Genomic DNA, 17536 nt, shown 5'->3' on the forward strand with positions numbered 1-17536 from the left:
TAGATCACTGATTTATTGTTCTGCCTCATTTACCCTGGCTGTTAAAGAGTATCCAGTTTAGACTGCATCTCATTCATAGCATTTTTAAGTTCAGTCTGATTAGATCTCATTTCTGCCCTTAGAGAGTCTATATTGTCACTAGTGCTCTTCTCAAACCTAGCTATTGACTTCATAATTGTTACCCTGAAGTCCATCTCTGACATCTCGCTTATATCCTTATCCATTACCTCTGTGGCAGAGGACATTGTCTCTGGTTCGTTTCTTTGTTGGGAGTTCCTCCTCCTAGACATTCTGTTGAAGGGTGGTTGAGGGAATATACAGAGTCCAAAATATCAACCATGACCCAAGCAAAATGCACCTGTGAAGAAATCCAGTGGTCAAAATCTATCACTGATATGCCACCAAAGCCAAGATAATCCAAAACAAGAAAAAGAAAGAAACAAGGGGAAAAAAAGAGGGGGGCAGGGAGAGAGATTATAATCTCTCAGTGTGGACACAGCAGGGTGATCTGCCTTTTCCTGCTTGAGTTTTGGTCTGTGTGTTAAAAGACACTATATCCCACTATATATTTCTGATTTCTATATCCCACTATATATATATATATAGATATGTATATCTATATATATCTGATTTAATATGTAATATATATTTTATATTTAAATTTCTGATTTCTTTGTTATATATATATTTGTTTATGTATACACACACACACACACACACACACATATATATATATATCAAGATAAAACAGGCTAGTATGGGGTATAAATCTATAAAACATGTATGTGAAAAAGAAAATGAAAGTTAAAAATGACTTTAAAACATAGGTTGGGAAATATGAAGCTATTTGAAAAAGGATCAGGGATTTAAAAAAAAAGAAAAGAAAATGAATAAGAAACTAAAAAATGAATGTAAATTTTTAGCCTTAAGTATAAGTGAGTCATGAGGGAACACCTGGAGTTGCCTATATTATTTTCCCCTGGCACTGGAGTTTTATTGTCCTGTGGAAAAGAAGTTTAAGCTTATTCACCTGTTCTTCCAGTCTGTCTTCTAGGGGAAGGTCCTGCTACTTGGCTTCTCAGGCGCCTTTGCCTGGGTAGAGTAGTCCCACATCTTATAAGGGGGATGGGCTTAATGTGAGCTATTGGCTGCATGGCTTTTTTCCCTGCCATCTTTCTGCTTCTCTTTAGAGGGTCAGAGCTAACATGGCCCTGCAGGAATCTCCAGCCCAGAGCCACAATGTCGGGGTCCACACCCATCAACAGATCCTCCAGTTCAATCTGTTTCCACCTCTGCCTGTACCAAACTCCACAGACTCCCGCATCTTCTGGAGGAGGGGACTGCTGTGTTGTTTCTCAAATGTCTTCGCCCCAGGTGTAATTGCATTACACTTGCCTGGGGCCAGGATAAGTAATCTGCTCCCTGTGCAGAGAGCAAAATCTTGGGCTTTTGTGCCCTGAAGGGTTTCCATGCAACTTTAGAGGATGAGAATGAAAATGGCACCCTCCCAATCTCTGGCCCTGGAGGAGCTAAGAGCTCAAGGCCCCACTCCTCTGTGAGTCAACAGAGAAAAGCAATCAATCGCTCCTGTCACTCCTAGGCTCCCTAGTCTCCAGCTCACAGTGTTCACCTGGCTTGTGACTGAGCATTTCTATCTCTAGCACAAGACCCTGTTTGGAGTCCCCAAACCCAGCAGATTCCTGCTGCACACTCCTGCACTACTCCTCCCAGGGGAGGAAGGGCACTCTTCCCAGTTCTGCCACTTGTGGGATCCCTGCTTGAAGAGCAGTAGCCCGACTGTGCCACAGATCACAGTTTATGGCAATCTGAGCTGCGAGGCCACTCCTGGGCTCACTCTTTGTGGCCAGCTTCCCTGCTACAATACCTGGGAGTCTTGTCACACTCAGGCACCACTGGTCTTCCTATAACCCTGAGGATCCTGAGACCACACTTCCAGGTGAGCGTTCCACCTCCCACTTAGCTACCTAAGCAACGTCCCCTCACTGGAGCAGATTTCTAAAAGCTCCAATTTTGTGCTGCTCTGTTCCCTCACTTGCGGGTAGCCAGCCAATGGAGGCTCCCTTCCCCTGTGGTCTATCTTCCCATATATCGCCTCAGATTCACTTCTCCACACCTCCTACCTTGTGGCAAATGGTCGCTTGTCTATTTGTACAGTTGCAGCTATTTTCTTCAGTCTCCAATTGAGTTCACAGGTGTTCAGAATGGTTTGATAGCTATCTACCTGAATTCCTGGGACCAGACAAAATTAAAGTCTCCTACTCTTCTGCCATCTTGGACTCCTCCCCCACAGTGAGAAGTTTAACCTACATTTCCACCTAAAAGCACTGAGACTGAATGAAGTCATGGGAAACGGGTCTAGGCAACACTGAGGCCCCTCCTTTACTTGCTGTCAGCAGGGTCCACTGAGGAGCTCAGCCTCCATCTCTTATCAGCATCAAAGAGGAAAATCTAGGTGGTGATAGGCTATGCTACTTGGTACCCCACTCCCCCACTCTGTTCTCCTGATGTCATTAAGATGCAACTGGGAACTAAGCTTCCACCTCCAAGTTCTCCATTTACCCCTTCATGATATCATCAGGGACAAGTGACAAGCTGAGCTTTGACCCAGAGGGACAGTGATATGGTGAAGATAGCTGGCCTACTTCTGCTGGAAAAGTTTCAAAAGTGCGTAGACAGGAGATAAACTTCTATCTATAGAATAGATAAACTTCTATCTATTCTTCTATCTATAAACCCTATCTAATCTTTGCTCTATACCTCTAAGGGATACTGTCACTACAATAATGATTAAGTATGATCCATACCCTCATAACATGATATTCAAAATGTCCAAACTAATCATTTGTCATAATGAAGATCATGGAAATCAGAACATGAATGATGAAAACAATCAAAAACAATTCATTTGTAATAAATCATAAGTTCCAATTATAAATAATCGATAATAATTTATCACAATTTATAATTTATAATAATAAATCATAAGTTTCAATTATAAATCAAAGAACCAAAAGGAAATTATAGAACTGAAATATACAATAAACAAATATAAACAAAATAACAAAAAAATAAATAAAACCCTCCTGGATGGGTTCAATAGTAGAGTGATGTTATAAGACAGAATCAGTGAACCTGAAGACAAATTAATAAAATTTTAATACAGATTAAGTAACAGAAATGATTTCAAAAGAAAAAGGTGAACAAAGTTTCAAGGACATATGGAACAATAATAGACAAGCTAATGTTCATATCATTAAATTCCCAGAAGGAGAGAAGAAAAAGAGTGGAAATGAAAAATTGTCCAAAGAAATGATAAAAACTTCCCAATTTGGGGAAAAACATAAACCAAACAATTTAAAGAACTGAGAAAATCTAAAATAGGACAAATCTGAAAAATCTACACTACCAAAATACATCATAATTAAACTTCTGAAAATAAAAAACAAATTAAAAAATATTGAAATCACCCAGAGAGAAATGGTACATCACTTATATAGGTAAAAATCAACTCAAAAGACAAATATATCTCTTTTGAGACCATAGAGGCCAGAAATAAGTGGCACAACATTTTTCAAGTACTGAAAGGAATTGTCAACTGCACATTATATTCAGTAAAATTATTCTTCAGAAATGAAAAGAAAATAGACATCCTCAGATACAGGAAAGCTAAGAATTTGTTGCCAGTAAAACTCCCAATAAAAACTGGATATAGAAAGCACTCTTTTGAAAAAAAAAAAAAAAAGGAAATGATAACAAAAGAAGTCTTAGAACTTCAGAGAAGAAGTGACATTGGGGTTCTGGTCCAAGATGGTGACTCCTGAACTCATCTGCCACAGACACACTGAAAGCACAGTTAAACATGGAACAATTTCCTCTGAAAGGAACCCAGAAATTAGCTGAGGGACTTGTAAACACCAGAAAAATGAGAGAAAAACCACATAAAATGGGTAAGAAAAGCTGAGATATACTCTCAGTATAATTTCCATATACAGCACAATGGGGAGGAAACACAAATGCAGGTTTTTCTCTGAGGAGTGAGGAATTTGGATCCACCATCTAGCATGCCAAGTTTGAAAACTTCCACCTAATGGGCAGGTCCCTAAAATACCTAGCTCTGAAAGCAAATGAGGTATACAGCCACGAGACCCCAACACTGTACCAAACAAAGAAACAGTCTTAATGGGCTTTCTAGGAATCAGACTGGCTATCCTCTCAGGTCTCAGTGCAAATCCCAGCCTTTCCCTGAAAAATGCCTTTTTGAATATTTTTAAAGCTGCAACCTGAGGGCAGGTCTCCTAATTTAGCACACATCTAAATGATAACTATAATCTCCATATGCCATACTCCAGGTCACTAGTATCTCCTTGAAAGGAGCTTGTGCACATGTATGGCACCCCAGCATTATGGCTGCCACCCAGAGGATGCAACAATTGATTTCCTGCCACTGGTGGCCAGTGAAGCTTGCATTTATAGGTTTCAGAGTACTGTAGCAAAAAAAGGAACACTTTTTGACTGGCTGTAATCTCAGGGCCCAGTACAGAGGCACAAGCCAGAAACACCCATATCCCAGTCTTCCCCTGAGTCTGTTTTGCACATCTTACAAGCTGCAGCTGAGGGTCCACCTTGAAATGAGGTGCTGAGTATTATCCTACCCTTTGGGAAATTGACAGAACCTATAATACACACACAAGACAGAAAGAGAGAGGAATCTAAGGACACCACTATAGAAAATTATCAAATCACAAAAAGCAAGAGAAGAAATCTCTAATTTATTTTAGCACTTTCTTTTTCCTTATTGTAGAGATTTATCACTATGAACTTCCCTCTTAGAACTGTTTTTGCTGCATTCCATTAAGTTTTGGTATATTGTATTTGTATTTTCATTTGTCTCAAGATTTTTTTATTTCTCTGTTGATTTCTTATTTGATCCATTGACTATTCAGTAGCATGTTTAGTGTCTCCAGATATTTGTGAATTTTCTAGTTTTCTTCTTCATAATTAATTTCTAGTTCATGGCATTGTGGCTGGTAAAGATGCTTGATATCATTGCAATCTTCTTAAATTTATTAAGGCTTTTTTGTGACATAACATATTATCTATCCTGGAAAGTATTCCATATGCACTTGGGAAGAATGTGTATGCTGCTGTTGGATGGAATGTTCTATAAATATCTGTTGAGGGGCACCTGGTGACTCAGTGGGTTAAGCCTCTGCCTTCAGCTCAGGTCATGATCTTGGGGTCTTGGGATCTAGCCCTACATCGGGCCCAGTATAGAGGCACAAGTCAGTAACACCCATATCCCAGTCTTTCCCTGAGTCTGTTTTGCACATCTTATAAGCTGCAGCTGAGGGTCCACCTTGAAATGAGGTGCTATTATCCTACCCTTTGGGAAACTGACAGATACTGGCATACCTTCAACCACCGGAACCACTAAGAACAAAGAAACTAGCTTGCACAATCACTAAGGCTTGAGAGAAAACTAAGAGCTAGGACCAGGCCAAATGATAATGTTCATCTTCTACACAAGGCTACTCCTTCAAGACTGTGAGAGAGGTAGATGTTTTATCTGATGCATAGAAAGGTAAAATGAAAGAATCAGAGAATATTTTCCAAGCAAAAGAATAAGATAAACCTCCAGAAACAGCCTTTAATAAAGTAGAGATAAGAGATTTACCTGATAAGGAGTTCAAAATCGTGGTCATAAAGATACTCACCAGGGTCAGGTAAACAATGAATAATTTGTATAATAGGCATATATTCATTTCTTCTACCTTTTCAACTTGGCATTTACAATTGTTCATAGTACTCTCTTATGGTGTTTTGTATTGGATTGGAAGAATTGACATTGTTAAAATATCTGTAACTATCACAGAATCTACAGATTCAATGCAACCCCTATAAAAATTCTAGTAACATTTGTCACATTAATAAAACAAACTATTCTAAAATTTTTATGGAATGACAAAAGACTCCAAATAGCCAAAGAAACCCTGACAAAGAAAAAATGAAAGGCATAACACTTCCTCCTTTCAAACTGCACTACAATGCTAGTAATCTAAACGCTATGGTATTAGCACAAAAACAAATACATAAATCAATGGAACAAAATAGGGATCCCAGAAATAAACAGGACATATGGTCAATGAATTTATATTATAGGAGCCAAGAATATATGAGAGGAAATGGATAATCTCTTCTTAATAGTAAACTGGATAGCCATGTGCAAAAGAATGAAACTGAACTACTATCTTACACCATATACAAAAGTCAATCAAAAATGAGTTAATGACTTCAACATAACTGAAATCATTAAATCTAGGAGAAAACATAGGGGGTAAGCCTCTTAACATAGTTGTTGAAATGATATTTTGGATTTGACACCAACAACAAAGGCACCAAAAGCAAAAATAAATAAATGGGACTACATCAAACTAAAATTCTTCAGCACAGTAAATATAAACAAAAACAGTTAAAAGGTGGGGCACCTGGGTGGCTCAGTTGGTTGGGCCTCTAACTCTTTGTTTCAGATCAGGTCATTATCTTGCAGTTGTGGGACTGAGCCCCATGTCAGGTTGTGACACTGTGGAGTCTGTTTCAGATTATCTCATCTCTCCCTCTCATTCTGTCTCTCAAACAAATAAATACAGTATTTTGTGGGCGCTTGTGTGGCTCAGCTGGTTAAGCGACTGCCTTCAGCTCAGGTCATGATCCTGGAGTCTCAGGATCAAGTCCTGCATTGGGCTCCCAGCTCCGTGGGGAGTCGGCTTCTCCCTCTGACATTCTCCCATCTCATGCTCTAACAAATAAAATCTTTAATAAATTAACAAGTAAATAAATACAATCTTTTTTAAAAAGTTAAAAGGAAACCTATGGAATGGGAGAATATATTTGGAAATCATATATCTGATAAAAGGTTAAAATATGTAAGAAACTCCTATAATTCAACAACAAAATAGTAATCATTCAATTTAAAAAATGAGCAGAACAACTGAATAGATGTATTGCCAAAGAAAACATACAAATGCCCAATAGGTACGTAAAAAGATGATCAACATGACTAAACATCAGAGAAATACAAACGAAAACTACATGAGCTATTACCCCACATATGTCAGAATAGCTATCATCACACTATTTTGTATTTTAATCCCAATATATCTAAAATACAGTGCTATATTAGTTTCAGCTGTACAATACAGTGATTCAACAATTCCATACATCATCCAGTGCTCACCACAAATGCACTGTTTAATCCCAACCACCTATTTACCTCATCCCCTCACCCCCTTCCCATTTGGTAACCAAAAGTTTGTTTTCTATATTTAGAGTTTGTTTCTTGGTTTCTTTCTTTTTCCTTTCCTAATTTCTCTTGTTTCTTAAATTCTACATATGAGAGAAACCATATGGTATTTGTCTTTCTCTAACTCACTTATTTCATTAGCATTATACTCTCTAGCTCCACCTGTGTCATTGTAAATAGCAAGATTTCTTTCTTTTTTATGTATGAATAATATTCTATCATACATATATACCACACCTTTACCTATTCATTTATTGATGTATACTTGGGCTGCTTCCATAATTTGGCTATTGTAAATAATGCTGCAATAGTGCGATTAGTGTGATTACTAGACTGTAGGGAAGTCATATTTTTAACATTGTTTGGAACTTCTATACCACTTTCCACAGTGGCACCAGTTTGCATTCCCACCAACAGAGTAAGAGGGGTCCTTTATCTCCACATCCTAGCCAATGTTTGTTGTTTATTGTGTTTTTTATTTGAGCCATTCTGACAGGTGTGAGGCGATATCTCATGATACTTTTGATTTGCATTTCCCTGATGACTAGTGATGTTGAGTATCTTTTTGTGTGTCCATAATCCATGTGTATGTCTTTCTTGGAGTAATCAACATAAAATTCACACATTATATAAAAATTAACTCAAAATGGACCATAAAAAACTGAAAATTAAAAATGGACCATAGAAAACAAAATTAAAATATAAAACCATAGGGACGCCTGGGTGGCTCAGTTGGTTAAGTAGCTGCCTTCGGCTCAGGTCATGATCCCAGCGTCCTGGGATCGCGTCCCACATCGGGCTCCTTGCTCGGCAGGGAGTCTGCTTCTCCCTCTGCCTCTGCCTACCATTCTGTCTGCCTGTGTTCACGCTCTCTCTCTCTCTCTGACAAATAAATAAAAAAATCTTTAAAAAAATAAAATAAAATATAAAACCATAAAACTTTTAGAAAAAAAATCACAGAAGATCTTCAGGATCTAATATAGGCAATGAGTTCTTAAACTTCATACCAAAAAACATATTCCATAAAATGAAAAATTGAAAAATTTGACCTTCTAAAACCTTTTTTAGAAGACTGTTATTTGAGAGAGAGTGAGAGAGCACAATCAGGGGGAGTAGCAGAGGGAGAGGGAGAAATAGCCTCCCCAATGAGCAGGGAACCTGATGTGGGGCTTGATCCCAAGACCCTGTGATCATGACCTGAGCTGAAGGCAGCTGCTTAACTGACTGAGCCACCCAGGTGTCTCTGACCTCCTCAAACTCAAAAAGTTTTACTCTGCATAAAACCCTTGAGGAGGACAAAAAAGACAAGCATAGACTGGAAGAAAGTCTTTACGAAATACACATCTGACAATGGACTATTACCTAGAATATATAAAGAACTCTCGAAAGTCAACAGTTAAAAATCCAAACAACCCAGGGGTTCCCTGCTCAGCAGGGAGTCTGCTTCTCCCACTTACCCTCTCCCTGCTTGTGTTCCCTCTCTCATTGTCTCTCTGCCAAATAAATAAATAAAATCTTTTTTAAAAATCCAAATAACACAATTATAAAACAGGGAAAATACATGAACAAACCATTCACAGAAGACAATATACAGGTGGCAAATAAACACATGAAAAGATATATAACATTATTAATCATTAGGGAAATGCACAATGAGATAACATGACACATAATCAAAATGGCTAATAAGTAGTAGTACACTAAACACTGGCAAGGATGTAAAGAAACGGGACTAATCATACATTTCTGGTGTGAATTTCATCCACTATTTAAAATAGTATGGGAGTTTCTTACAAGACTAAACATGTACTTACTAATATGCTCAGCACTTTTGGATACTTATTCCAGAGAAAGAAAACTTATGTCCACAATAAAAACCTGTACATGGATATACATAACTCCTTATTTGTAAAAGCCAAAAACTAGAAATGACTCAGATGTCCTTCAACATGTAAATAGTTTTTAAAACTGTAGTACATTCATACCAGGGTATACTATTTGAGAATAAAAAGAATCAAACTTCACACAACTTCAATGGATCTCTGAGGAATTATGCTGACTGAAAAAAGCCTATCTAAGAAGTTTATATCCTGCATTATTCTATTTATATAACATTCTTGAAATAGCAAAAATATAGGTTAAAGAATAAACTACTAGTTGTCAAGAATTAGAAAAAGAGGGAAGGAAGTTGCTGTGGGTATAAAAGTATAATACAAGGGAAGGGATACTTGCAATGGAATATCTTAACAGTTAGTCATCACATTAAGATACACATGTGTTAAAACTACATATAACACTATATAAATTAGTGCATGTAAAACTGGTAAAATCTCCATAATGTCAATAGATTTTATTAAAGTCAATTTCCTGACTATATATTGTGCTATAGTTATGCAAAATGTTCTTTTTGGGATAAAGAGTGTAAATTATACATTTAAGTCCACAGTGTAAAATTTAAAAATTTTACAAAATCAGTGAAACTTAGTGAATTGATGTGAACTTCAGGCTACCACTAACAGAGACAGTAACTAGAAAATAAAGGAAAGAAAGAAACTTTGGTGGACTAAGTGATTAATTCAGTTCGGGTATATTTTTCCTGAAATGCCCATATTAGCATTCTTCACTTACTTTCACATATTCAGACTTGTTACCTTCCTAAATATGCAACCTAAAGATTTTGGCATCATGTGAGTATTTTCAAATCATTTGTTTCATATTGCAATATATAAATGTATCAAATTAGAGATGCCTGGATGGCTTAGTCGGTTAAGCCTCCTATTCCTGATTTCAGCTCAGGTCATGACCTCAGAGTCATGAGATCAAGCCCCATGTTGGGCTTCGTGCTGAGCATGGAGCATACTTAAGAAGCTCTCTCCCTCTCCCTAGGGCCCTCCCCACCACTTGTGTGCTCTCTCTCAAAAAAAGTATCAAATCAACATGTTATACATTTTAAACTTATACAATGTTATAAAACAATTCTATCTGAATTTTTTTAAAACCCTTCTTAGAATTTGAGGTTAAAATTTTTGTCTTGTTTTTATTTTTTAAAGATTTTATTTATTTATTTGACAGAGAGAGAGATCACAAGTAGGCAGAGAGGCAGGCAGAGAGAGAGGGAAGCAGGCTCCCTGCTGAACAGAGCCCAATGTTGGGCTCAATCCCGGGACCCTGAGATCATGATCTGAGCTGAGGACAGAGACTTAACCCACTGAGCCACCCAGGTGTCCCTTGTCTTTTTTTAAAAAAACAACAAAATTGTTTATGTACAAAACAAAATAATGAAGCTCTAACACAACATACTTTCTCAGGCTGGAAATGTAGTTGGAGTTGGACCATTTGGAGAAACTGGCATAGTAACCACACCAGCAACTGTGCCAGCAGTAGTACCAACACTACATGAAGTTGAAAACAAAGTTCCTGCCAAACTGGCATCATCTTGCATTGCTATTCAATGGGAGGAACCAGATTGTCATGGCTCTCCAATCACTGGATATAACATTGAATATGGAGACAGAAAAATTTTGTCTGTTGAAAGAGTAACAGAGTGTATTCTGAAAAATCTACAGCCTGATACTACATACAAGTAAGTTGCTTATATCTTACTTTGGGTAGATGAATTTTTTCAGAATTTTGAACAAATCTACACTTCTTTGTTTTATATAATCTACACATTTTTTGAAAGAGAATTTTACTATTTTAGAAATATTTGGCATTACTAAGAGCCAGTTCCTCCTCATCAAAGATCGTCAATACTGATTATGCAAATTCAAGATTTTGGCCTCAAAAACTTGTCTATACTAATCATTATAATATGATGGTCAATATTCTTTCACGGGATGACTAAGGGCATAGTTTAAATGTAGAAATTTATTTTCATTTTTAAATCCAAATAGTTTAATTTGTTTTTGTTTTGTTTTTGTTTTACCACTAGAATCAGAATTCAAGCTATCAATCATTATGGACTAAGCCCTTTTAGCCAATCAATAAGAACCAAAACCAAGCCACTACCACTTGATCCTCCTCATCTTGATTGTGTGGTCTATAGACACCAGAGCCTCAAATTGAAATGGGGTAACTCTTCAAGCAAAGGATTACATTCCAACCTTATAAGATACAATTTGTTAATAGGAGATCGATCTGGAAGGTAAGCTATTTGTACAGCTTTACATGATTCTAATAAAAATGTTTTAAAATTTCCTATCTTAAACATAATCCAAAGTGGTTTCAATGAACTGATAGATGTGAAAGCAGTACATTATCATGTTAGATATACTTTCTTAAATTCCTACTGGTAATTTAGCTATTTTTTCTCTCCCAGAACACTTCTTCCTTTATATAATACACATTAATACCAAGGAATAGAGTTTCCAAAGGAATATGAAAGTCAGCACCTTGCCATTATAATATTTACAAACTGATTTTTTTTCCTTTTGTCTTGCACCCACCAGGCTTCAAGTTGGTTTATTTAGGCTTTACTGATGACCCAGTTTCAAGTCAGCTATGTAGAATTACTTGTACTTAAATGACCTTTGATTAATAATATAGCTTCTCCCATCTTGATTCCCACTCCCAGATTTTCTATCATTTACCATGGACCTTGTCAGACTCACAAAGTGCACAGACTGAGTGAGTATACAGAATACAAATTTAAAATCCAAGCATGTAATGAAGCTGGTGAGGGACCACTGTCTGGTATCTATACTTTCACTACAACCAGAACTCCACCACCCACACTTAAAGGTAAGTATTATAAGCCTGACAATGAAGGTTGTATTAATATGAGCTCTAATAGCTCATATATAAAAATCTCCAGTAAAGTCTATTTTAAATGTTAAATAGCAAAAGACTCCAGTATTTAATTATGCATTCAAAGATCAATTTAGAATTTAATAAGAGGGACGCCTGGGTGGCTCAGTGGGTTAAAGCCTCTGCCTTCAGCTCCGGTCATGATCCCAGGGTCCTGGGATAGAGCGCTGCATTGGGCTCTCTGCTCAGTGTAGAGCCTGCTTCTCTCTCTCTCTCTCTCTCTCTCTCTCTCTCTCTGCCTGCCTCTCTGCCTACTTGTGTTCTCTGTCAAATAAATAAATAAAATCTTTTTTAAAAAATAGAGTTTAATAAGACTGAAAATTTTAATGTTTTACTTTTTAAAAAGTTTTTATTTAAACTCAAAAGTTAATGTACAGTATACTGTTAGTTTCAGGTGTACAATATAGTGAAATACCCAGTACCCATCACAAGTACACTCCTTAATCCCCATGACCTATTTAGTTCATCACCCCACCCACCTCCCCTCTGGTAACCATCAGTTTGTTCTCTGTGGTTAAGAGTCTGTTTCTTCATTTAAGTCTCACTCTTCTTTTTCTTTGCTCATTTGTTTTGTTTCTTAAATTCCACATATGAGTAAAATATGGTATTTGCCTTTCTCTGACTGACTTATTTCATTTGGCATAACACTCTCTAGCTCCAACCACATCCTTGCAAATGGCAAGATTTTGTTCTTCTTGTAGCTGAATAATATTCCACTGTAAATAATACCGCTTCTTTATCCATTCATCAATTGATGGACATTTAGGATGTTTCCATAATTAGGCTATTGTAGATAATGTTGCAATTCACATCAGGGTGTATGCATCCCTTTGAATTAGTATTTTTGTATTCCACAAGTAAATGTCTACTGAAAATGCTGGATCATAATGCAGCTTTTTTTTCACTTTATTTAAATTTTGTTAGTTAACATACAGTACAATATTAGTTTCTGGAGTAGAGTTCAGTGAATCGTTACTTACAATGTTCATCACAAGTGACGTCTTTAATATCCATCACCCATCTAGCCCATCCTCCACCCACATTCTTCCATCCACCCTAAGTTTGTTCTCTAAAATTAAGGGTCACTTATAGTTTGTTTCTGTCTCTTTTTTCTTTCCCCCTTCCCATATGTTCATGTTTTCTGTCTTCAATTCTACATGAGTGAGATCACATGGTATTTGTCTTTCTCTGATTGACTTGTTTCACTAAGCATAATATACTTTAGCTCCATCTACATCATAGCAAATGACAAGATTTCACTTTTTTTTTAAAGATTTCATTTATTTATTTGACAGACAGAGACCAGAAGTGGGCAGAGAGGCAGGCAGGGAGAGAGAGAGGGAGAAGCAGTCTCCTGTGAGCAGAGAGCCTGACACAGGGCTCGATCCCAGGACCCCAAGATCATGACCTGAGCTGAAGGCAGAGGCTTTAACCCACTGAGCCACCCAGGCGCCCCCAAGATTTCATTTTTTGATGGCAGAATATTCCATTGTATAATATACCACTTCTTACTTATCCATTTATCAGTCAATGGACATTTGGGCTCTCTCCACAGTTTGACTACTGTTGATAATACTGCTATAAACAGTGGGTTGCACATACCCCTTCATATCTGTATTTTCATGTCCTTTGGGTAAATGCCTACTAGTAAAATTGCTAGATTGTAGGGTAGTTCTACTTTTTAACTTTTTGAGGAACCTCCAAACTGTTCCCTGGAGTAGTTGCACCAGTTTCCATGCCAACCAACATGTAAGAGGGTTCCCCTTTCTTCATATCCTCACCAACACCTATTGTTTCTTGTGTTGATTTTAGACAATCTGACCAGTTGTTTCTTGTGCCATTGGTCTTAGCCATTCTGTGGTGTGGTATCTCATTGTAGTTTTGACTTGAATTTCCCTGATAATCAGTGATGCTGAGTAACTTTTCATATGCCTGTTGGCCATTTGTATGTCTTCTTTGGAAAAATGTCTACTCATTTCTGTCCATTTTTAACTTTTTATTCATTTTTAATTATTCATTCTATATGCTGAGTTTCATGAGACATTTATATATTTTGGATATTAACCTTTTATAGAATATGTCTTTTGCAGATACTGTCTCCCATTCAGTAAGTTGCCTTTTGGTTTTGTTGTTTCTTTTACTGTGCAGGAGCTTTTTATCTTGAAGTCTGAATAGCTTATTTTAAATTTTATTTCACTTGCCTCAGGAGATATATCTAGAAAAAAGTTGCCACAGCTGATGTAAAAGAATTTACTGCTTGTTTCTTCCTCTATGATTTTTATAATTCTTCTCTCACATTTAGATCTTTAAACCATTTTTAATTCATTTTTGTATATGGTACAAGAAAGTGGCCCAGTTTCATTCTTTTACATGTTGCTATCCAGTTGTCCCAACACCATTTGTTGAAGAGAAGTTTTCCCATTGGATATTCTTTCCTTCTCTGTCAAAGAAAAACTGACAAAATTCCATTTAGTCATTGACCAATTTTCATTTCTGGGTATTCTGTTCTGTTCCATTTATCTATGTGCTTATATGTGTGCTAGTACCATACTGTTTTGATCACTACGGCTTTGTAGTGTAATTTCAAATCTGGGATTGTGGTAACTCCAGCATTTCTTTTCTTTTTCAAAATTGCTTTGGCAATTCAGGGTCTTTTATGGTTCCATATAAATTTGAGTATTGTTTGTTCTAGCTCTGTGAAAAATACTCATGGTATTTTGATGAGGGATTGCATTAAATGTATAGATTGCTTTGGGTAATATAGACATTTTAACAATATTTGTTATTCCAATCCATGAGCACGGAATGTCTTTCCATTTCTTTGTGTCATCTTCAGTTTGTTTCATTAATGTTTTATAGTTCTCACAGTACAGGTCTTTCATCTCTTTGGTTAGGTTTATTCCTAGGTATCTGACGGTTTTTAGTGCAATTACAAATGGAATGGATTCCTTAATTTCTTTCTCCTGCTTCATTATTGGTGTATAGAAATGCAACAGATTTCTGTACATTGATTTTGTATCCTGTAACTGAATCAGTTCTAGCTATTTTTTGGCGGATTCTTCTCAATTTTACATATAAAGTATCATATCATCTGAAAAGAGTAAGAGTTTGACTTTTTCCTTGTTGATTTTGATGAATTTTATTTCTTTTCGTTTTCTGACTGCTGAGGCTGGGACTTTCAGTACTATGAAAGTGAGAGTGGACATTCCTGTCTTGTTCTTGAAAATAGAGGAAAAGCTCTCAGTTTTTCCCCAGTGAAGAGAAGATTAGCCCTGGATTTTTCATATATAGTCTTTATTATGTTGAGATATGTTCCCTCTAAATCTACTTTATTCAGGGATTTTATCACAAAGAGATGTATTTTGTCAAATGCTTTTTATACATCCATTGAAATAATTATATGGCTCTTATCCTTTCTTTGAGTTATGTGGTGTATCACAGTGATTGATTTGGGAATACTGAACCACACTTGCAGCTCAGGAATAAATCCTACTTGATTGTGCTAAATGATTATTTTAATGTGTACTTGGACTCAGTTTCCTAGTTGGTTTTTTTTTTTTTTTGAGGACTTTTTGCATCTGTGTTCATCAGGGATGTTGGCCATTAGTTCTCTTTTTTAGTGGAGTCTTTCTCTGGCTTTGGTATCAGGGTACTGCTGGTTTCAAAGAATGAGTTTGGAAGTTTTCATTGCTTTTTTTAGAATAGTTTAAGAAGGAGGTGTATTAACTCTTCCCTAAATGTTTGATAGAATTCACCTGTAAAGCCATCTTGTCTGGATCTTTGTTTTGGGGGAGTTGTTTTATTACAAATTCAATTTTATGGCTGGTTATCAGTCTGGTCAAGTACTCTATTTCTTCCTGTTTTGGTCTTGGTAGTTTATGTTTCTAGGCATTTACCCATTTCATCCAGGTTGTCCAATGTACTGGAATATAGTTTTTCATAATCTTGTCTTAGAGTTGTATTTCTGTAGTGTTGTTTTTTAGGTTCTATATCATTTATTTTTGCTCTAATCTTTATTATTTTCTTCCTTCTGCTGGCTTTTAGACTTTATGGTTCCTTTAAATGTAAGATTAGGTTGTCTATTTGCTTCTTGAAGTAGGCCTTATTGCTATATACTTCCCTCTCATCACCAGTTTCGCTGCATCCCAAAGGTTTAAGACCACTTGTGTTTTCATTTTCATTTGTTTCCATGTATTATTTCTTCTCTGAATTCCTGTTTGGCCCTTTGTTTAACCTCTATGTATCTGTGATCTTTCCAGATGTTTTTCTTGTGGTTGACTTAAAGTTTCTTAGCAATGTGGTCAGAAAAAAAAATGCATAGTATGATCTCAATCTTTTTGCACTTATGGAGGCCTGATTTGTGACCTAGTATCTAATCTATTCTGGCTAATGTCCCATATGCACTTGAAAAGAAAGTGTGTTCTGCTTCTTTAGGGTGGAATGTTCTAAATTTATCTGTTAATACCGTCTGGTCCTGTGTGTCATTCAAAGCCATTGTTTCCTTATTCATTTTCTGCTTAGATGATCTGCCCATTGATGTATGTGGGGTGTTAAAGTCCCCTAGTATGACTCTATTATCAATTAGTTCCTTTATGTTTGTTATTGGTTTGTATATTGGGGTGATCCCATGTTGGGGGCATAAATATTTTCTATTATTAGATCTTCTGTTGGCTTGTACCCTTTATTATGATATACTGCCCTTCTTTATCACTTCTTACAGTCTTTAACGTCTAGTTTATCCAATATAATTATTGTAACTCTGGCTTTCCTTTGACATACATCTGTACAATAAATGTTTCTCCATCCCCTCGCTTTTAATCTGCAGGTGTGTTTATACCTAAAATGAGTCTCTTGGGATGCATGGGTGACTCAGTTGGTTAAGCATCTGCCTTCTGCTCAGGGTCCTGGAACTGAGCCCTATGTTGTGTTCTCTCCTCAGTGGGGAGACTGTTTCTCCCTTTCCCTCAGCCCCTCCCCCCGTTCATACTCATTCTCTCTAATAGACAAGTAAACTCTTTTTAAAAACTTAGAAAGGACGCCTGGGTGGCTCAGTGGGTTAAGCCTCTGCCTTCAGCTCAGGTCATGATCTCAGGGTCCTGGGATCGAGCCCCACATCAGGCTCTTGGCTCAGCAGGGAGCCTGCTTCCCCCTCTCTCTCTGCCTGCCTCTCTGCCTACTTGTGATCTCTGTCAAATAAATAAAAACTTTAAAAAAAATGTTTAAAAAAACTTAAAATAAAATGATTCTCTTACAGGCAGCGCATATCAATGGGCCTTGTGTTTTTTATCCATCCTCACACCTGATGTCTTTTTGATTGGAGCATTTATTCCATTCACACTCAAAGCAATTATTAATAGATATGTATGTATTGCCATTTTATTATCTGTTTTGTTGTTGTTTCTGGAGATT

At 36.8% G+C, this 17536-nt stretch overlaps 1 protein-coding gene across 3 annotated transcripts in view; it reads left to right on the forward strand.

Moving 5' to 3' along the window:
• LOC309855597 (fibronectin type III domain containing protein 3C1-like) overlaps nucleotides 1-17536 on the forward strand; it is a 48435-nt gene that overhangs the window by 26748 nt on the left and 4151 nt on the right. For all 3 annotated transcript variants that reach the window (XM_082716022.1, XM_082716024.1, XM_082716023.1), the window contains 3 exons: nucleotides 10630-10904; nucleotides 11253-11465; nucleotides 11895-12061. In XM_082716022.1, coding sequence (XP_082572148.1) covers nucleotides 10630-10904; nucleotides 11253-11465; nucleotides 11895-12061 — 655 coding nt within the window. The remainder of the gene's footprint in view (nucleotides 1-10629; nucleotides 10905-11252; nucleotides 11466-11894; nucleotides 12062-17536) is intronic.

This window comes from Mustela nivalis (assembly GCF_964662115.1).
Source record: "Mustela nivalis genome assembly, chromosome: X".
NCBI lineage: Eukaryota > Metazoa > Chordata > Mammalia > Carnivora > Mustelidae > Mustela > Mustela nivalis.